Source organism: Heterocephalus glaber, unplaced genomic scaffold (assembly GCF_053883595.1).
Source record: "Heterocephalus glaber isolate CG9 unplaced genomic scaffold, H.glaber_assembly_v1.0 deba00001773, whole genome shotgun sequence".
Taxonomy (NCBI): Eukaryota; Metazoa; Chordata; class Mammalia; order Rodentia; family Bathyergidae; genus Heterocephalus; species Heterocephalus glaber.
In genome coordinates, this window is record NW_028258463.1 from 9,264,853 (window position 1) to 9,287,733 (window position 22,881).

Sequence of the window (22,881 nt, forward strand, 5' to 3'; positions counted from 1 at the left end):
ACAACCTAGAAGAAATGGAGGCAATTTATATTAAGACAGATTTGGCTTGAATAAATTTGTAAATCAGTAAGCACTACCTGCTAATAACCAGGTTTCTCTATATCAAGGATGTGATAAAACTGGATTCTTTGACATCGAGAAGGAGGTTAAACTAGATCACTTCAAGGTTACCAAAAAGAAACCAACAAGCCAGGCCTGGTAGGACACACTTGTAATTCCAGCACTCTGAGAAGCTGAGTCAGCAAGATCACAAATTCCAGCCCGGCCTGGGCAACTTAGGACTTAGACCCTATCTCAAAATTAAAAAATTAAAAATAAGGACTGGGGATGGGAATGTAGCTCAGTGCAAAAGCCTTGAGTTCTATCCCCAGTATCTCATGAAACAAACAAACAAAACCCCAAGGAAACTAAAGAAATGCAATTTACTCAAGATTATACAAGAGTAAGATTTTATACTCAGTGGTTTTGCTGCCTGCTGCACAAGTGCAAGGACCCAAGTTCAATCCCAGATACCAAAAAAAAAAAAGATTTTATAGAAGCTAAGATTAAGAAATAAAAACATATCAAAATTAAATTCAATGCAGACTGAAGAAAAAGAAAGTCAATGTCATCATTGGATATCTGAATAAATTAGGATTTAACCTAGAACACACCCTTGGTATCCTTCTTCTTTGGTAGTTAAATTGTTCAATCCTCTCTGCAAATCAGTGGTGACCCAAGGCAAAAGGAAAAAATTACGACAACAGTATTTCTCATAATCTACGTGCATTCCTTTTTTCTTGGTGCTAGGAATTGAACTCGAAGCCTCAACCATACTAGGCAAACACTTATGATATGTTTCCAAAAATAATGTTAGTGACCTTATATAGTTAGCCTCTCCCTCTTTTTTCTTCCCATCTTGTTAATCCCAGATTTTTGTGGATTTTGTACAGCCTGTTTTATGGAACAGTTCTATGATTTGGTTGTGAATGCGTTTGAGGCTGGTTGCCTTCAGTCATAAAAATTTAACAAAAACATGCTTATGTGTGTTTTAGGAAATCAACACTTACAGGCATGTCTCTGCTGATGCATACACAGAATTTTAAAATTGGGCTATTTTCTGGGGCCATGCTATGCCTGCAGAGAAAGATCTTCCCTATCACCTTGGTGAGAGAAGGAGACCAGAAGTCCCACTATTTGCTAACTAGACTTCACCCTTGATTCCTGCCTTCTATTTTCAGTCTGGTATTTAATTCCATTCTCCTCTGGACCTGGAGTCTTGGGTCCTGAACTCAATTCAATTCCTCCAAAGAACAAAAGACCTAACTTCTGTAAAACTGACAGTAGTTATCCAATACTGAGGGTGAGTTAGGAGCCGGAGTACCAAGGAGGTCTAGAGCCCAGTACAGACACTCACACAACACCTCCGAGCTCAGTCTTTACCCTACTGCTACTTGTGTGTGGAGTACATGGTACCTCCAAGCTCTAAGCTTTTTGGAGATTCTGCAGACCAACCATGACCTGTTTCTTGCCAGGCCACTTGGGTTTGATCTTCCTCTCCTCTGCTATTGTTCTGTTTTCTCTCTTCCTGTACAAGGATTACAGTTATCTCATAAATTCAAAGATGGAGTTTTTAGGTAATTTTTGAAATAGCCTGGACAAATTAAAATAAGAAAGGCCTGATTTTGGTAATCATTAAAGTCAAATAACCTTGAAAATGAGCCAACAAGTCATTATTCCAGGACTACAAGTTTATTTTGATAATTAAGTCCCAAAACACAACACAACTGAAATCACGAACTCAAAGGCTCAGTTAAATTACAATAGTTTCTTGTCTTGAAAACAGCATACTTTCTAATTTCTGGCTATCTATCTACACTTAAAAAAAAAACCTTTTTGGTGGTGCTGGGGATTGAGTCCAGGGCTTTGCACATGCTAAAGAAACACTCTGCTAATGAGGTACATCCCCAGTCCCTTTTATATTTTATTTTGCAACAAGGTCTCATGGCTTGAACTTGTGATCTTTCTGCCTAAGCCTCCCAAGTGCTAGGATTACAGGCACCTACCACTATGTCCAGCTCTAATCACTGCCTTCATGAAAACTTTCTCTGACTCTCCTCTTCTTTTAGCAGTACTGGAGATTGAAACCAGGGCCTTTGCCTTGCGATACATCTTTGGCCCCCTTTTATATTTTACTTTGAGGCAGGATGGGCTTGAACTTGCCATCCTCCAACTTCTGCCTCTCAGAATGCTGGGATCACAGGTAGGAACCACCATTTCAGCCAGATCCTCTATTTAAAGGGGATCTCATCACTACTCCTAGTTTATATAAAGACTGCTAAACACACTTCTGCCTTCTTGGGAGCAGGTGCTGGAGACAGATCCCTGACCCTTGCACAAGCTAGACATACACTCTATCACTGAGCTTTGCACTTTATCACTGAACTTTGTACTCTATATCTCTAGAAGATGGGGAAACTTACCTGCACCTATCTGGGTGGTAAATCACACAAGAACGAAGCATAACCTGTCTTAGCTCTGTTTCTATTTTTTTAAAAACAAGGGTTCTACACAGACTGTCTCCTGCATGGGGGAACCAGATGAATCTACCTGATAAGACTTCAATTAAGAGGCACAACTTGGCTCCCACACAAAGCCATATATATCTATATCTATCCTCCAACTTGCCTTCTATTATAATAAAATTACTATTGTGACCCCATATGCAACTCCTATTTTCTCCATTTGTCCAGAACGTTGGCAAGGATAAAGGATGATTTACTTGAGATCCCATCAGAAACACCAACATTCTCTTGGTAGGTGTATTCTGACTTCCCTATAATCCTCAGCACTTTTATTATAAAGCTTAAGTTTTGTCTCATTGCGTTCTCTTTTAACCTACTAGCCCGTAAATTTTCAGAAGGTAAATTAACCACAGTCTCCTAACACATGACAAGTCACACAATAAATATTTGTTGGATTAGTTAACTGAGAAGATTCCATGGTTTCTTGGTATTTTGGTCAATACTCATTTTAAAAGCACAGACAGCAACCACCTATCCATATACTAGATTATAACCAAACTTATAACTAAGGTCTTCTTTTCCTTGCCAGAAATATGCTGAATCATTATCTTCATTTCTGGTTTTGTGTGTATCCTCTAAAATTTTTGAAAGCTAACTGTACAACAACAGTAACTTAAACGTACTGAATCATATAGTGCACCTAGCACTGAGTTATTTTTATGGATTATGTCATTTAACCTTCAAAATAACCCTGAACAAAAAGATCTGTTGTGGGCCGGCGATTTAGCTCAGTGGTTCTGCTGCCTGCCTCGCAAGAGCAAGGTCCCGAATTCGATCCCCGGCACCAAAAATAAAATCTGTGATTTCCATTTCATAAGTAAGCAAAATGATATAGGAAAGCTAAATACATTCCACAAGGTCACACAGCTTTAACACATTCACTATGGGGCTATAATTTGTATGCTAGGTGGCTTGAACCACCAGTGGTAAATGCATGACTATCCCATTGGGCAGCTTTTTTTTTTTGGTACCGGGGATCAAACTCGGGTCCTTGTGCTTGCACAGCAGGTGGTGCAACCACTGAGCTAAATCCCCAGCCCTGGGAAGCTTTTTATTAATTTTATTAGTAAAAATACCAATACAAGTGATTAGATGTTTGTACCACCAGTGGTACAAGCCAGTGGGGATGTTTAAAAACAAGTGATCTCGGACAAAAATGAACTGATGAAATTAGCTTTGCCTTAGTGTACTGCACGTCAATAATCAGAAAAGATCTTAAGAAATAATGGATCTGGCCAGGTATGGTAGCACACACCTGTAATCACAGCACTATGGGAGGCTGAGGCAGGAGGATTACAAGTTTGAGCCCAGTATGGGCAACTTAGTGAGAACCTTTGTCAAAATAAAAACAAATAATGAAAAAGGCTGAGGCTGCAGCTCAGTGCAAAGGCCCTGAGGGCAATCCTCAGTACTACAAAATAATAATGTTTTATTGAAACACTATCATCCCTTTCAAATGCATTATCAGCTCCTTTGAAGTTTTCTAAGTGCACCTTCACCTCTCTAGTCGAAAATCACTTTTTTCTCCTTTAACTAGAAGTTACAGTCCGCTCCCCATCCTTTCTACTTGAGGGTCCTAAGGCCCTTTGTCTCTGATGCTCCACTACAATTTTACATTAATATATAAAAAGTCAATGCCATTAGTGGATATCTGAATAAATTAGGATTTAACCTAGAACACACCCTTGGTATCTTTCTTCTTTGGTAGTTAAATTGTCCAATCCTCTCTGCAAACCAGTGGTGACCCAAGGCAAAAGGAAAAAATTACGACAACAGTATTTCTCATAATCTACGTGCATTCCTTTTTTCTTGGTGCTAGGAATTGAACTTGAAGCCTCAACCATACTAGGCAAACACTTATGATATGTTTCTAAAAATAATGTTAGTGACCTTATATAGTTAGCCATATATAAAAAGAAAGACTAATTTTATTTTGTTTTGAAACAGAGCCTTGGGCCAGGGATTTAGCTCAGTGGTTTCGCCACCTGCTGCGCAAGCGCAAGGACCCAAGTTCGAGCCCTGGTACCAAAAAAAAGAAAAGTCAAGCCTTGAAACAGAGCCTTGCTATGTAGCTCAACCTGGCCTTGAACTCATGGCAATCCTCCTGCCTCAGCCTCCTGAGTGCTGGGATTACAGGTAGAGAGCCACCATGCCCAGCAAAATGTATTTTTGTCATGTAAGAAAAGGAGTTATCCTGGTCTCCAGTCTCTGGTAAGCACTTTTTGTCTTCCTTCCTACAATACACCTCTTTTCCACTTTGTTCTCGCGGACAGATACAAAATCTGGCAATGGACCTGAGAATGTACCTCAGCAGTAGAGGACTTGTCTAACATACCTCAGAACCAGGTTTTTGTCCCTACCACTGCAAAAGCAAAACCCAACCCAACTCAACCCAACCCAGATGATGTACTTGGGCAAAAAGAAAATCCCCAAATCCTGTTACCACATTTAAGCCATTTAAATATATATCATTCATACCACAGTAAAATTACAAATAACACAATCACCTCCCAGAACTCATGTATCTGGAACACTGTAAATGTAGGCAGAAAACAGTGACACAGTGATTTGAATCTAGGTAATCTGGTGCCATAGTTTTGCTTCAAACATTAAACACTAAAGTACTTCTAGCCAGGTATTGTGGTACATGCCCATAATTCTAGGACTCAGGAGGCTGAAGCAGGAGGATGTTCAAGACTAACCTGGGCTACACAGTAAAACCCTTAAAAAATGAAACAAATGAAATCAAACCAGCTCCAAGGCAGTGTTACCCAAAGTATGGTACTCAGACCAGAGCACACTTTAAACTTCTTAGAAATGCATAATGGATTTGGGTGTTTGGGCAACTTTCCAGGTGTTCTTTAAGCACTGTGAAGTTTGAGAACCACCTCTGTAAAGTGCAGTTCCTGAAAAGCACTGGACTCCTTATGAGATAATGTCCACCTTATTTATTTATTTATTTAATTTATTTTTTGCGGTACTGGGGACTGAACTCAAGACCTTGCACTTGCCAGGCAGGTGCGGTGCCACTGAGCTACCTCCTCAGTCCTCCACCTTATTGAGTAAACTAGTAAACATGGTTTATATTACAGCTGAGAGCATCCTAACTGGTTACAAATACAGGGACACAAAAATCAACATACAAAATCTATAGCTTTCTAATGACAGCAAATCCTATCAGCTGTACTTTCAAAATATAGGGTGAAGGACCAAGGATTTAGCTCAGTTGCACTGTGCTTTCCTTGCATATCCAAGATCCAAAAATCTGAAATGTTCCAAAGTCCAAAACTTCTTAGATACCAACATGACCCCACAAGCAGAAAATGTGCTACATCTGACCTCATGTGATGGGTCACAGAAAAAACACAAGTACAGTAAAAAATACTGGATGAAATTACTACATAAAATTTTTTTATTTCATTCATTCATTCATTTAAGTGGTACCAGAGATTGAACTCAGGACCTTGCGCTTCTGAGGCAGGACTGGGGCTATTGAGCTAAATCCCTGGCCCTACATAAAATTATCTTTAGGCTATGTGTAGGTATATATGAAACATAAATGAATTTTAAGTTTAGACTTAGGTTGCAGCCCCAAGACATATCATTATATATATGTAAATCTTTTTCTAAAAAAAAAGCACTGGATGGGCCGTGGATTTAGCTCAGTGGTTCTACAGCCTGCCTTGCAAGAGCAAAGTCCCGAGTTTGATCCCCTGTAACAAAAAAAAAAACAAAAAACCGGTCTGGAGATGTAACTCAGTGGCAGAGCATTTGCATATCTTGCACAAGGAACTGGAATCCCAGCTACTCAGGAAGCTGAGGCAAGAATATCTCAAGTTTGATGACAGTCTAGGCAACTAAGACCCTATTTCCAAATATTACAAAAAAAAAAAAAAAGGCTGGGGATATAGTGTGGCACTCATAGGGTTCGATTCCTAGTACTTTCAAAAATAAAAAAAAGGAGGGCTGGGGATTTAGCTCAGTGGTTTCGCCACCTGCTACACAAGCGCAAGGACCAGAGTTTGATCCCCAGTACCCAAAAAAAAAACCTCTTTCACCTTCATTTCTTTTTTTTTTTTTTTTTGTCACCTTCATTCCTGTATTTGCTCCTTTTACTTTGTAATGGTCTTTCCTAAGGCAACCACATGCCTGGCTTCCTCATGTCTACAAGTCAGCTCAAACTTTACCTCATCAGTTGGGTTTTCCTTATCCACTTTATATAAAACACCAACCACCCCAGCTCCTGACTCCCTTTTCTTGTCCTTTATTTCTATCCATAGCAATTATCAGCATCTTGCATATTATATATTTATGTTTTTATCTGTTGTCAATCTCCCCTTACTAGATTTTACACTCCATTACAGCAGGATTTGGTCTACTTTGTCTTTGATACCTCCAGCATCTATTAATAAACATCATTTATAAAAAAATAAAAAATCCCAATGATGAATGTAATTGTATTATATACCTAAAATGTACCAATAAACTAAATGGAAAAAAAAAAATCAAAAAACCATATAGTAGGAAGAAATAAAACTAAAACCGTAGAACCTGTGTGTGTGTGTGTGTGTGTGTGAGAGAGAGAGAGGAGAGAGAGAGAGAGAGAGAGAGAGAGAGAGAGAGAGAGAGAGAGAGAGAGAGAGAGAGAGAGAGAGACACCGGTATTTGAAGTGAAGCCAGGACTGTGTGCCTGCCAGGCAAGTGCTCTGACACCGAGGTATACCATTAGCACCTTGTGTAGGATCTGGAAAAACACAAAAAATATGCTGATTGAGTAAGTCACAATGGGGCATGCCTGTAGTATACAGTCAATTAAGTTAAACTGTAGTACTAGCAATAAAATAGAAGAAATAGGATGCTGTTCAAAAAGAGATCTATAAATGAAATTTAATGTTTTATGATACAAATGGCATGTCAAAATCAGTAAGGAGGCCAGGCATAGCAGCAAGCACCTGTAGTCACAGAACTTGGGAGGCTGAGACAGAAGATCCCTGCGAGTTGGAGGTGAGCCTGGATTACAATGCAAGACCCTATGCTACGCCACCCCCCCAAAAAAAACCAACAAAAAGTAATTTAAGGAAGAAATAAAAGTGATCAATAAAACATGAAGAATAAAACAAAGACACAACAGGTTGAGAAGCATCAACTATTTGGTAAATGTGAGGAAGCCGGGCACACACCAGTAATTCCAGCACTCTGGGAGACTGAGACAGGAGGATTACAAGTTTGAGACCAGCCTCGGCACCTTAGTGACTTAGTGAGAACCTGTCTCAAAATAAAAAATAAAAATAGGGCTGGGCATGTGGCTCAGTGTGAAGGCCCTGAGTTCAGTCCTCAGGTACTACAAAGAAAAAGTGAATAAAAAAGTTCTTTCATTTAATACTGGCCAAAGCATAAATTGAGAGCGATGAAAAAGCATCTGCTAAACTAAAAGAAACACATATCTCCTACGATCCAGAAATCCTTCTTGGCATTTACCATAAGAAACACTTGTATGTATACAATAAGACAAATATAAGAACATTCTTTTCATATTTGTTTGTGGGTTTATTTTTATAATTACATAAAAAGAAAAATAACCTACAGGACCACTAATAGCAAATTAGCTATATAAACTGGAACATAGTTCGAGTCTTGGTTGGGCAACATAGCAAGACTCTAAATCAAAAACAACAACAAAACCAATGAAAGAACTGGGATTATAATTCCCAGTACCAACAGAACAAAACAAAAATCAAAACTAAACAAGACAAATAAACCCCCTTTTTGGTGCTAGAATTAGATATACTATGCAGGAGTAAAAAAATATTTAATTGTATTATATTGTAGAGAAAGTATGTATCAGAAAGACAGACGCATAATGAAGCCAATTATGTAATCACACAGACCTGCATGAAGATACAAAACCCTGCAAGGGTAACCAGGTCTTGTTATGTTTCCCAGGCTGGCCTGCAACTCTCAAGCTACTACCTCATCCTCCCAAGCAGCGGGGATTACATGATCTTTATTTCTTCATGAGGAGAGTAGTAGGGTAGAGAGAGATAAGGGTTGTGTCAGAGAAAATTTCTTTTATACTTAAAATGTTCTAACATTTGGGAAGACAGTGCTGGGGATTGAACTCAAGATGTCACACTGAGCTACTTCCCCAGCATTATTTTTTTTTCTGAGACAGGGTCTTCCTAAATTGTCCAGGCTGGTCTGGTACTTGTGATCTACCTGTCTCAACACCCCTGAGTGCTGGCATTACAAGGGTGAGCCACTACACCTGGCTGGTTAACTTTAAAGAAAAAACTTGTTTATTATTTATGTAATTGAAACTTTTAAGTGTGGTTCAGTGGTGCACATCTGCAAACCTAACGCTGAGGGAGGTGGAGGCAGGAGGAAAAAAAGTTTGAGTCCTGCCTGGGCAACTTAGCAAGACTCTATTTGAAAACAAAAACAAAAGCAAAACAATAAAAGGACTAGGAGCCAAGGATTTAGCTCAGTGGGGCCGCCTGGCAACCACAAGGTCCTGAGTTCAGTCCTTGGTACCAGAAAAAAAAGGACCGGGGATTTATTAATTAGGTGGTAGAGTACCCAGGGTTTGATTCCTAGTACCAACAAAACAAAACAAGACAAAAAACAATACTTTCTTTTGGTGTTAACAACTGAACCCAAGGCTTGCTCAGGATAAGCAAGCACTGTACCACTAAGCTACCCAAAACTTATTTTCAACGTGGGAACAAAACACTACGTCTACTATATGCTTAGCATAATCTTTTCTGTTCATAAAATGTGAAAATATGCCTGCTGCACAAGCGCAAAGACCTGAGTTCGATCTCCAGTACCAAAAAAAAAGGTGACAATATAATAGATACATAGTTTATAAAATGATATATAATAAACAGTTAACAATGATCTCTGGAGATTAAGGTGGAGAATTATTTTTTAATGGAAACTCACTTTAAGATGAATAAAAATATTGTATTTTAACTTCTCTCCCAAGAACAAATACAGCAACAGTGTAACCCCTATTTCCAGTCCCAAACGGAACCACAGGCCTTTTCCTATAACTATCTTATTTTTGTAAAAATAGAAGTGGGTGGAAGAAGCTGGGCGTGGTGGCACATGCCTGTAATCCCAGCACCCAGAATGAGTTCAAAGCCAGCCTGAACTACATACAGAGGGCCTGTCTTAAAAAAAAACAAAACAGGCCAGGGACTTGGCTCAGTGGTTCCAGTGCCTGCCTCAGAAGTGCAAGGTCCTGAGTTCGATCCCCGGTAACAAACAAAACAAAACAAAAACCCTTTTGAGATCTGCGCATGTTACTAAGTGTAAATCAATCCATCCTATGTAGCTACTGCACAGATTGCAATCATGTGAATCTACCACGTCTTACTTCCCATTTCTCTTGTGATGGACATTAAGACTGTCTTCAGTTTTTGCTATTATAAAATATTACACAGGAGAATCCCCCCAAAACAAACAAAGTGGAATGTAATTAAAATGCAGGAAAATGAGGCTACTTTAGAACAAAGTAGTTGATTCCCAAGTTATTGTTAGGAAAAAATGTCAACACTTCACAGATTGTATATCAGCCAGCCACAGTCCAACTCAGCTGCCGTGAATGAACACTACAATCAAATTTATTGAATCAGTTCTTCACTAAATTTTGATTAGACAGACCTCAATCTGATTATTTTCTTTTTTGGTACCGGCTTGCGCGGGGGTGGGGGGGTGGGGGGGTGGTGGTGTCGAACTCTGGTCCTTGTGCTTGGGGCAGGCAGAGGAACCACTGAGCTAAATCCTTGGCCCTTTTCCTTTTAAAAAAGTGTATCATTAACATGAAGCATAATAACTACCTACAGATACTAAGTGGCTGTTTATGGATCTTCAGACTGAATGTGTCCAGTCCTAATAACACAAAAGAACATTATTTCTGATTAAGATAATGTAGGTAATGCGGCGCACATATATTCTCTGCTAGATAACAACCTGATGCTGCTTTGAATTCTGTGGTTTTTAATTTTTATGTTAATTAATCTCTGAAGCAATAATGTTTTTTTGTTTTGTTTTTTGGTACTGGAGATCGAACTCGAGTCCTTGTGCTTGCGCAGCAGGTGACAAAACCACTGAGCTAAATCCCCGGCCCTGAAGCAATAATGTTACTGAGAACAGAATATTGACCAAACTTCTAGGAATCTGACAACAGCCAGGCAATAAAAAGCAAACAATAAAACCGGACAGTAGAGTGATGTGTTTTCAAAGGTAAAAAGATATTGTAAAACATTATTTGAATACACATTGGTTAGTTTTTTGTTTGGTTGGTTTTTTTGACACAGGTCTCCCTGTGTAGTTCAGACTGGCCTTGATCTCACTATGTAGCCTAGGCTGGCCTCAAATTCACAGCAATCCTCCTGCCCCCGCCTCCTGAGTGCTGGACACAATGGTTAGATAGTGCTTTTTTTGAGACAGGGTCTCCCTATGTAGTTCAGGTGACCTTGAACTTGCGGTGATCCTCCTGCCTCAGCCTAGATAGTAGTTTGACGGTGTTTAGCAAAGTGAGATTGATCTTGACCAAAACCCCAGATCACAGTTTATGTGTAGCACCATTTATCAATACAAATTATTTAAATAATGTAAACACTCCAGAAAATAATTGTTCTTCACATTCTTTTTTTTTTTTTGGTACCAGGGATCAAACTCAGGTCCTTGCGCTTGTGCAGGAGGCTGAGCTAAATCCCCGCCCCCTACCCTTCACATTCTTTGATACATTAAAAATTTTAATTCCACTAAATCTGACTTATATTTTTGCCATAAAAACAAATAGAAGGGTACACATATACTACATAATGAATTCTTGGAACTATTTTTGGATGCAAATTAGACATTACTCAAAAAGTTATTTTCCTGACTCTTTTTCTAACCCTGTTTCACTTTTGCTTAAATGTCTAGGAAATGTCTAGCCTTAAAGAGAAGCAGCCACTCTGATTAGCTTCATCATTAGAAATGCTATTTATTTTCTAAAGATGTATGAGAGCCGAGCATAGTGGCACAGGCCTGTAATCTTAGCACTCTGGGAGGCTGCAGCAGAGCACCCAAATTTGAATCCAGCCTGGGCAAATTGGGGAGTTAAGAGAGATTTTGTGTCTAAATAAAAAATTACAAAGGACTGGGGATGTAGTTCAGGGCAAAGGCTCTGGGTCAATCCCTGGATTGGGGGAAAAAATATGAAGAAAATAAAGAATTTACTAGTTAAAAAAAAAAATCTTTCCTAGGTCCTCCCCCATATTCATGGAAGAAGTAACCCATACACTCTTGGGCTGGGCAGTAGCTTGGAGGTTGAGGGCTTGCCTAGTATGTGCAAGGCCCTAGGTTTGATTTCCAGTACTACAAAACAAATACAAATAAAAATGAAAAATACATTTCTAAATTAAGTGTGGTGGCACACACCTGTAGTCCCAGCATTCAAGAGGCTGAGGCAGTAGAGTCTGAAGCCAGGCTGAACTATGAGCAAGACCCTGACTCAAAAAAAAAAAAAAAAGTAAATTCTTACACCTGAGAGTAAAGTTCCTCTCTTTTTCTTTTTCCTCTTTATTGTTTCTTTTGAAATATGGTCTTGCTATGCAGCCCAGGCTGGATGTGAATTCATGGGCCTTAGCCTTAGCCTCCTGAGTGCTGGGATTATAGACATGTACCACCATGCCTGGCTGAATTTCATTTTCTTCAAAAAGACTAAAACATAATGCATCTCAAATAAGCAGTGTGAGGATCACAGGAAGTGTTAATACTTCTCGTGAAATGGGTTCTTATAACTTCCACACACACCTGTAAAATTTGTGTTATGACAGGGAAACTGATATTAGAAATCTTATTTTAAAACTATAAAGACAAAGACAGGTCAAGTAGTTTTTCCTAGCGTTTAATGGGAATTCACTGTGGCGACAAGATTAGGCTCCCTGAGATCCTGATTCTTATATTTAGGCGAAAACTTTCTGTCAAAATCAGAGACTGATAAATTCCCATAAAATTTATGTTACTTTGGGCCTATAATATACCTTTTGGGGCATGGAACCTAAGTACAATTATTCTGGGCTGGGAATTACAGAGCCCTGGCCTTGGGTTCTATGCCCAGCACCACAAAAATAACTATAAGAACAATAAAATAAATACAACTGTTCTTTCTCAAGGAATGTGTTGAACTCAGTAAAAGCTCCGTTTTTTGGTTATGTGTTTTGTTTTTGTTTTTGTTTTTGTACTGGGGATCGAACTCGGGTCCTTGCGCTTGGTTATGTTTTTAAAAATTAAATCTAGATTTGGGAAGCTCCCTTTGTAAAACACAAGTCAGTTAAGACAAAGAACATCCAGTATTAATGAGTGCTCTTACCCTAAAGTTTACAATTCATGATACTGTTTGAGGAAAGTTACTGCATTAAATAAATGTTCTAATTTATCCAAGGAAAATTCCAAAATACCATTTTCTTTTGTTTTGTTTTTTCTTTGGTACCGGGGATTGAACTTGGGTTCTTGCACTTGCGCAGCAGGCGGCGAAACCACTGAGCTAAATCCCCAGCCCAGCAGTTTTCTTTTCTACAAGTGAGTTGAAGAAATAAATTGTGATTTTTTTTTTTTTTTTTAACATAAGCTTCTTTCCATAAAGGACATGCAAACGATTCTCAAAAAGTTGTTAAGAATGAATGCTAGGAAAGAATGGAATGAAATTAATATGAGAAAATGAAAAAATGGAAACAAAGTCTTTGTAAATAGGAAGGGATGAAGGGGTTGGAGGGCAGGGGAATGGGGAAAAAATAACCAAGAGAGATTATGTAAAGGTACAAATTTCCAATGATGAATGTCATCATACTGTATATCTAAAATGTACCAATAAAATTAATAGTAAAAAAAAAAGAATGAATGTTAGGGGCTGAGGATGTAGCTCAGCGGGCTGTTCAACTCAAAGTCCTGAGTTTGATCCCAGGTACTGAAAAAAGAAAAAATTAAAAAAAAAAAAAAAAAAGGAAATGGAAATGGAAAGAATAAATGTTAGCTGGGCGTGGTGGTGTGCTCCTGTAATCCCAGCACTCAGGAGGCTGAGGCAAGAGGATTGCCATGAGTTTGAGGCCAGGAGCCTGGACTTTGTCTCAAAAAACTAAAAAAAATGCTGGGGATTTAGCCCACTGGTTCTGCTGCCTGCCTCACAAATGCAAGGACCCAAGTTTGATCACTGGTACCAAAAAACCCCTTTTTTTTTGGCCTGTGTTCATTCATATCACAGCATTATTTTCTACCAGAGAAAAAAGGCTAGTTTCTGGGGGTAAAAGCTGACTGATTCAGTGTTTTAAAATGTCAATCTAACAATTTGGTGCCAGAATCTCATTTCAGGAGGCATTTACCCACATTTGCCTAACAATGAATACGATAATGGCTGTAGTGTAAACTCCAGGTTGAAACACTGCTAAATTATTTCTGTTCAACTACAATGATAAGTAATAGGTATCCTTTACTGAGCCCTTGTTAAATACAGGCAGAGGGCCAGGGATTTAGCTCAGTGGTTTCAGAGCCTGCTGTGTAAGCGAAAGGACCCGAGTTCCATCCCCGGTACCAAAAAAAAAAAATACAGGCAGCTTGTTAAATGCTACACAGACATTACAAAACTTAATCCTCACAATCTAGTTTAGTAGCACAATCCATTTTAGAAAGTGAAAATTTGAGACCCAGAGATTAAACATCCTGTCCAAGGTAATATAGTACGTAGTAAAGTCAGGGTCCAAATTCAGACTTCAAAGCTAACACTCTTCAATTAGTTCCATACATAAAAATAAATTCCATAAATCCTAAGAAACAGAAATGACAGCACACCAAATGCCAGGGATATCACACAATCATTACATCCATTTCACTTGGCAAAGATGTTTATTTGGTCAACTACACCACAGATTTTCCCTCTCCTTTTGTCAGTTTTTTTTTCCCTTGAGACAGGGCCTCACTATGTGGTCCAGGCTACCCTTAAACTTTCAGTGATCCTCCTGCCTCTACCCTTCTGAGTGCTGGGATTACAGGAGGGTGCCAGCATGCCCAGCTGTCAGTTTCATTTTTATTTTATTTTATTATTATTATTTTTTGGTACCGGGGATAGAACTCCAGTCCTTGTGCTTGCACAGCAGGTGGCGAAACCACTGAGCTAAATCCCCGGCCCTAGTTTCATTTTTAAAATTAAGAGTTCAGGACAGAAAAGGCAGGAATCTAAAGCAACATATAAGGTGAGATTATAAAGGCTACCTGGATTTTCTTTACTAGCTTTTGTCAGCAAAGAAATTTAAGCACATTGGCAATAAATTGATCATCTCATCTTTTTATAGAGAATCAGAGAATTTCCACAGTAGAAGGGACCTAAGAGTTAAAACGCAACCCAGAGAAGTAACTAACCCAAGGTCATATAGATTCCAACAACAGCAGAATTTTACTAGCATATGTATTAACACCCCCATAGAAATGTATCAACAAACGTATATATGAGTTCTTTTTAAACCAGGTGTCATGCTCCTGAAATTCCAGTTACTTTAGAGGCTGAGGCAGGAGGACTGCTTGGGTGCAGGAGTTCCAGGCCCACGGAGGCAACATAGCCAGACCCTGTCTAGAATCTCTGTTTCATAGCTCAATAATGAATTATTTCCCTTTGTAAAATCCTGAAAACACCTTAACATTTTCAGTTTCTTCTTCCTCAATTTTTTTTGGTATAGGGGATCGAACTCAGGACCTTGTGCTTACAAGGTAGATATGGTGCCACTGAGCTAAATCCCTGGCCCTCAATTTCAAAATTAGAATATTAAGATACAGAGGCACTGGTTCAAAAAAAGCAACATAAAAAAGGACTTTTTTTTTTTTGAGAGGGGTCTTTCAGTGTTTCCCAGCTCAAGCAATCTTCCGGTCTCAGCCTCCATGAAGCTGAACTAGAGCCAAGCACTCCCACACCTAGCAAAGAGAATGTAGTATAGCACAAATCTTTGAAAATTCTTGAAGCTAACATTTGTTTGCTGAGAACTCTAAGTCCATTTCCCCCTTTTCTTTTTCTTTTACCCACCTGCTATGAAATAAAAAAGAAAACAAGGTCAAGTCTGGTGGCACAGGCCTGTAACCCCAACCCTCAGGAGGCTGAGGCAGAAGGGTCTCAAGTTCAAGTTCAGTGTGGGTGGGTTACATATTCAGTTCAAGGCTGGCTACACAGTGAGACACTGTCTCAAAACAAAATCAAACAAAAAAAATTATTTGTATTTCTTGGAAACAGTAATTCAAAATAGTGAGTTGGTGATCATCTTTCTTGGGCCAGTCAAAAAAGGGACATACATATATACATATGAGAACATGTATTCTACATTTAACAATATCCCTGCCTAAAAATTTCACTATTTTCTTTTTGTCTTTCCTTCTGGCCTTGTAGTAAAACCCTTCACTCTACAAACATGGACCACCCAGAGTACCTATACCTATAACATCATATTACAAATTGTAAAACTTAGGGCCGGGGATTTAGCTCAGTGGTTTCACTGCCTGCTGCACAAGCACAAGGAGTTCAATCCCCGGCATCAAAAAACCAAAAAAACCCCCCCAAAACAAATTGTAAAACTGAGAATGCTTTTCTAGTTTCCACTTTGAAATGATTAAGGAATTATATTCACCTGCATCCTCCAGTTGCTCTGAAAGTCATCAACAAACATCACAGCACTGTCTAGTTAGTACATCTGACTGTATAGGCATCTGATCTGCTGGCCAAACTTCACCTCCAAACTGTTAAATATAATACCCACCTTTGCACAAAGGTAATGCCTAAAATCAACTTACTTTCAAGGTATTCTATTTCCCTTTTGTAGTTTTGACTAGAATATCACTCATATGTGACCAGTCTTTGCCTATCATGATCTATATAACTTTATGTAACTGTAGCATTTTTAGAGACTGAGGAAAAATGAATTAATTACAGTTCCACTTGACTACAATTGTCAGACATAAGGCTTAATAAGGTCAGCAGAAAACCATACATTCAAAGTTTAAAGAAACATTAGACCATAAAGATGTTACTTACCTATAGGGGTAAATCATATGGCTACTAGTTATTTGACATCTGTTGAAAATAACTGACAGTCATTCTGTTAACAAAAAGTCTAATGGCAATTTGCTACAAGTATAATAAACTTGAATATCTTTATTTTTAAAAGTTGTATAATGAAGCAAGACTAAGCAATAGATCTACACAGATCCTGTCGTGTAGTTTAGCACCACCACATACTGTCAGTTGTGACTGCATTAAATCTTCCTATCAAATGGACTCAAATCCATTAAGATCTGAAATCAGATGTGGATGCCTTAAGTTTTTCTGAGCTGATATTTGGGTAGGAGTTTCACTGACAAATTCACCAAGTCTGGGAGATCAAGAAAACAGTATAAAGATAACTATGTACAAGCAGCTAAATTTGGTCAGAGCAAGGGCATTCTTTTCCCTCCCACCCTTGGATTTTCCTAGTGTCATGGAATATTTTATTTTGAACATCTAAAAATACCTTCCAAAACCAAAGTACTGTATTGGTAAGATTACTGAAATTTTCAACTCATTTTCCAATCTGTCACCAGTTGGGAAATGGTACTCTTAAGTGACAGAAATGGAAATCCTTGCCTGTCACAAAATTAAGTTTAAAAAGCATCACTAACACTACAGTTACAGCTGACAAGTCACCTACAGTGCAGAGATACAAGACTTTAAAGCTGGGTGTGGAGGTGCACACCTCCCAGCATCCTGGGAGGGTAGGGGTGGATTAAAAATTTGAGCCCAACTTTAGCTGGGAAGACCCTGGGTTCCAATCTCCAGTATCAGCAAAAACCAAAACAATTAAGACTTTAAAAGTATAAATACTTCTAACAAAAATACTGATTTAATGAATAAAAACCTTCAAAATAAAAGAGACTACATCCAAGAATGTAAGCTTAAATATCAAGAATACATTTTGTAGCTGGGGATGGTGGCCCATACCTATAATCCTTGTAGTCAGTAGGCTGAAGCAGGAAGACTGGTAAGTTTAAAGCCAGCCTGGGCTACACAGGGAGTTCAAGACTAACCTAAACTACAAGGCAAGACCTTATCTAAAACAAACAAACAAAAAAGGATATATTTTGGGCTAGGGATTTAGCTCAGTGGTTCTGCCGCCTGCCTTGCAAGCACAAGGACCCGAGTTCACCGGCCCGGCAAGCACAAGGACCCGAGTTCACCGGCCCGGCAAGCACAAGGACCCGAGTTCGATACACGGTACCAAAAACAAAACAACAACAAAAAAGGGATATATTTTGTAGCTGGGTATGGTGGTACACACCTGTAGTCCCATCTTTTTGGAAAGCTGAGGCAGAAGGACTGAGAGTCTCAGGGTCAGCTTAGGCAACCTGGCTAGATCCTAATTTAAAATGTGAAACTAGATAGATAGATAGATAGGCTGGGGATGCAACTCAGTGCTTAAATGCTTATCTAACATCCACAAGGCCCTGGGTTCAACCTGGATCCAAAGGCAAGCCAAGTTACTGAGTTTGAGTGTTAATATTGGTTAATACATTTAAAATGGAGGATAGATTCATTCTTTTGATAGCAAATACAAAATAAAATATATTGGGCGAAAACTTTAGGAAAGTAATCTTCCATATGTTACAAGCTATTTGCTAAGTTATGCTAAAAACAGAGCAGGATGATAGCTGAGTTTTAAAAAAATAGACTGGGTCTGGGCTCCCCAACATTTTGGCCATACAACTTGAACACTTAACCTCTCAGGTCCCCATTTCCTCAACTGAAAAAAAATGAACTGTGAGATTCAGAAGTTGCTGAGCTAAAACATCTAGCTTGCTGCCTAGAGTGCAGGAAGCATTAAAAAACCAAGTTTGACAGGAAATTATCAAAATTGGCAAAAATTCAAAACTCACTGTAATATTACTATAAGTATTTGATGAATTTCTATTAAATAACATGATAAATTTACTACTGCGTAAACCTAACGCCATAGTGGGAGGTTTCCCCTTTCTAGATCTTTAACTCTTTACTCAACAGTTTTATCTACTTTATAGGGTAGGACACATATTGCTAACAGGTTCTCTACCTTGGTTTTTTTTGTTGTTTTGAGACAGGGTCTCACTATGTAGTTCAGGGTGGCCTTGAACTCATAGGTGAGCCTCCCGCCTCAGCCTTCCCAATGTTGGGATTACAGGGGTGGGCCATGACACGTAGCATTCCATCTTGGTTTTATCTTAAAATTTTTCTACAACTCTGTCCCTAAGGGTGAGAGTTAAAGCATGCGGCCTCCAGTTACAACATTCAAAAGCATATTAAACAAAACATTCCTTACAAAAAGATTAGACTAAATCAGCTTTTAAAAGATCACACTTGTAAATTTTAGTTATATTCCCCAAGAAAAAGTCTTTCATTTTTTGTATTAGTCATAACCACAACTGAAATTAGCTATTATTTACTATAAAGATTTCCTGTATTTACAAAAAGTATCACTGAGGGCCCGGGATTTAGCTCAGTGGTTCCGCCGAGACTGCCTTGCAACCGCAAGGTCCTAAATTTGATCCCCGGTACCCCCCCCAAAAAAATTATCATTGAGTATCAACTATCTTCTCACAATCATAAAATTATTACTCCTTTAATTATAGCTTTAAGCATTTAAAAGTCATGAAAAGCCTACATCTTTAAAATTTTTCAATGAATTAATGTTGAGTTTATTACTGCCTAAGAAACCTATGTACTAATTGTCTTATAATTTAGATCAATAAAGAGGTACATAATGGTTTCAGGAATACTCAGATTAACTGGGGTTGGTGGTGCATGCTTGTAATGATAGCACTGGGTAGGCTGAGGGAGAAGGATTCCAAGTTTGAGGACAGCCTAAGTTACACAGCAAGTTCAAAGCTAGCCTGGACTAAATTGTGCAACTCTGTTTCAAAAGAACACAAAAACTTCAGATAACGAAACTCATTAACATAAATCATTTGTAGTCTAGCCATTTTCATTTGTTTTTTGTTTTTGGTGCTGGGATCAACTCAGGACCTTGCGCTTGGGAGGCAGGTGTGGTGCCAGTGAGCTAAATCCCCGGCCCTAGCCATTTTCATTTGTATTGTGGCATGGAACAGATCATGATAAAAGAATAGCTTTGAGTTTATAACCATTTTGATCATGAACAGTATACGAGAAGACCCTTCATTCTTTTTTACTGTCTCAGCTCATACTTAAGAAGGCTTTTGTTGCCAGATACATAAAAACCATGATAAACAGATATGCTTAAGAAAGCAATAAATTTTTATTTTAGTATGCCACTAAAGATGAACTGTAAATTAAAAAACAATTATAAAAATAGGAAATTGCGATGAAATTTTAAAGCACACACTGACAGAAAAATCTGCCCAACATTTATTCAACAATCCTCTTCTGCCAAATGTCTACTCAGTAATTTTAGTGACATTCTGGACTTTACAGTTGTACTCAATATTAAACCACCATAAACTAATCCTATTGAGCTCTCTACATTAGGGCAATGGGAAAACACTCTGTTAAAGGAGCCCCAAATAACACCTACTACAATACTTGCCATGATTATTATACTGTATGAAAATCCCAAGGCAACCAACTTTTTGACTGTCTACACTCTTCATCTCCAACCTAACATTGCAGCTCCGAATTTAAACCTCCTCAAAACATGTTCTAGCTTGATGTTTGGTAAGTATTTTCCTCATAAGCATAAAAAGGCTACACTGAAAATTCTTAGGGAAGATTTCCACCCCCCGCTCTCAGCTGGCGAGTTTCCTGATCTTTTGTATCATCGGGTTACAATTTCATCTTTCAAATGGAGATGAACAAAACCCCCGAAATGTACACTGAGCTTCGAGTAATCCCAGGTCAGCCTGATTCTCTGCCAGAAAAGGCCAGGTAACACTTAGTCTTCTGCTTGTGTAAGTTTCTTTCTCTTATCCCCTCAATGAATCTTTTTGTTCATTTCCACACGAGTGTACTCTACCCCAGCGGTAGTTAACAATACTTCTCTTCCCAAAGGAACCCCTTCCCCACTTGAGACTACTCTCTGAAGACACTGCCAGGCGGCCCCTTTCTCACTTCTAGGACTGTAAACCTCCCGCGCCGCTGAGGGAAAGTTCCTAACAGACAGACAGACCGGAGGGAATTTCTCAAGTCTCTCAGACTTTCATCCCAACCTCGAGGCATGCAGACATCTGAGGGTTCCCAGAAACAACGAGCTACGAAAGCACAGAGTAAATAGGAAAGAGGAGGAAGTACCAGAACAATGCCCAAACCCCGCACTACAGGGACAGCCATCGCCTCCACCGGCCCCGGCGCCCAACCCCAGCCCCCTCGTGAAACCGAGGTCTCAAAGGCGGAGAACGGCCCGGACGCCCAGAGTCCCCGCTGGACACGCGAGATGTCCCGGGGTCGGCGGCGGCAGAGGGTTGCGTGGAGAATGGCGAGCCGGGAGGTCGGGGGGGGGGGAGGGGACGAGGGCGTCCACGCTAATCCCGCCGCGGGCAAGCGGATGGACGCCGGGGACAGGTGGGCTACCGAGCTGCTGCCCACTCAGGCTCACACCTCAAACCTGCTCTTGGTCACTCCGTTCACGTCCCTCCTCATGGGGCCGGCGGGTGCGGCCCGGACAGGGCGCTGCGGCGTGAGGAGTGCAAAGCGGAGCGGCCCAGGGCAGGCCCGCGAGTTCCGGGACCTGGAGGCAGCGACCGCGGCGATGCAGGAACGAGCCCGCGGCTGTTGCGGGGCGGAAGCGACCTCTCGGCTCCGGCGGGGCCTCCTCCACCACCTCCCGCGGCGCCCGCTGCTGCGACGACCGCTGGTCGCTAGCTCAGCTTCTCTCCTCAGCCTCAACTTCAACCCAAAACAAAAACACTCCCCACCTGCCAGCAACGCCGCTCCTGATTGGACAGTGCCGCTCGGGCGCGACGTGCGGGGGGGCGAGGAGCCGCGGCGGCAGCAGGGCTGCCCCTCCCCCACGCGCAGCGCTGACGGCGCCCGCCCGCGGCCGGAGCCAGGGGCCGCGGCCCGCGCCCCTCTCCCCAGAGGCCACCGCCCCGCAGAAGGCGCGCAGGGAAGCGCCGAGTCCGTGTCTGTGGGGCGGGGCGAGCGCACGTCCTGGCAGACGGCTCGTGAGAGCCAGGCTGAAGTGCGGCCGAAGCGTCTCCGCGCCGCGGCCCACGCGCGCACCGGCCCACGCGGAGCCGCCCCCTCCTCGCCCCGGCTCCCAGCCCTGTCCTTCCTCCCTTACATCCCCGGCTGGCACTCGCTTCCTCCTGACAGCCCAGCTTCTGACCCTGTCACTCACGGTCGCCTTGAACCCGAAGTGCAGCAGGCGGTCCCTGCTTGGAGCCATTTTCCTCCTCTTTCTGGACGTCTCGGGAGTGGGGCAGCGCTGTCGCTGATGTCGCCGCCGCCGTACCGGTGGATTGCATTACGGGGCGCTGCAGGGAGGCCTTGGGGGCCGCCGCGGGGCGGGCGTCTCCTTGTGCATGGCCCAGTGCGCGGAGTGTGGGCTGAGCACCCGGTCGTACTCCGGGGATGGCAGAAGGACCACACCTCGGGCGCGGGGTCAGGGGTGCCGCGCCGGAGCCGGAGCCGGAGCCGGAGCCGGAGCCGGGCACCCTCCCTCCGGCGGGGGAGGGGCGCGCGTCCGCGGGAGGGGGCGGGTTGGGCAGCGGGGGCCCTCGGCTGCCCCTCCCCGGCGCCGTCGGCGCCCAATGGGCAGCAGTGCCTGTCCGCGATCCAATCAGCACACTGGTTGGTGAGAGCCTGAGACTGACGTCACTTTGGCGGGAGAAACAAGCGTGTGAGAGCAGTAGGCGGGGGCGTTGGCCCGGAGGAAAGCGCGACTTTTTGTAGAACCCGATCAGTGTCATCTTTTACCAAGTGTGGCCCCCAGGCCTGGAGTTTATGAACGACTTTACACAAATTAAGGATCGTGAGTAGAATTAGCAAAAGACAATCTAGAATAATATCCCAAACATGAAATACGGTTATGTATTCCAGGAGTCTTGGCAGGAACAGCAGCACTAATTGTATGCTCCCAAAGCAGTGAGGATTCTTCACACCCCTTTTAATTAGTGACTTGGCTTGTTATGAATTCGATTAAGAAACATATTTAGGGAGCAAGTGCTACAGACCTTTAAGAACAGGCTTTTTTTTTTTTTTTGGTACCGGATCGAACTCAGAAACAGGCATATTTTAGGTGGCTTATTACCCAACTATTTGGTGCTGGGGCTTGAACCCACAGTTATCTCTTCTTAAAATTTTTATTAGTGT

The 22,881-nt window shown here is 41.1% G+C and overlaps 1 protein-coding gene across 11 annotated transcripts in view; it reads right to left on the reverse strand.

The window, feature by feature from the left end:
• The window catches only part of Fbxl20 (F-box and leucine rich repeat protein 20), an 89,995-nt gene extending 67,739 nt beyond the window's left edge, over nt 1-22,256 (reverse strand). For 2 of the 11 annotated variants that reach the window (XM_021240298.2, XM_021240296.2), the window contains exon 1: nt 21,896-22,238. In XM_021240298.2, the coding sequence (XP_021095957.1) occupies nt 21,896-21,955 (60 nt within the window). In that variant the 5' untranslated portion in view covers nt 21,956-22,238. Of the gene's footprint in view, nt 1-21,165; nt 21,479-21,895 lie in introns of those variants that run through there. The other 9 variants (XM_087202166.1, XM_013077715.3, XM_004859510.4 and 6 more) reach the window with 7 other exon arrangements.
• Nucleotides 22,257-22,881: the final 625 nt, after the last annotated feature.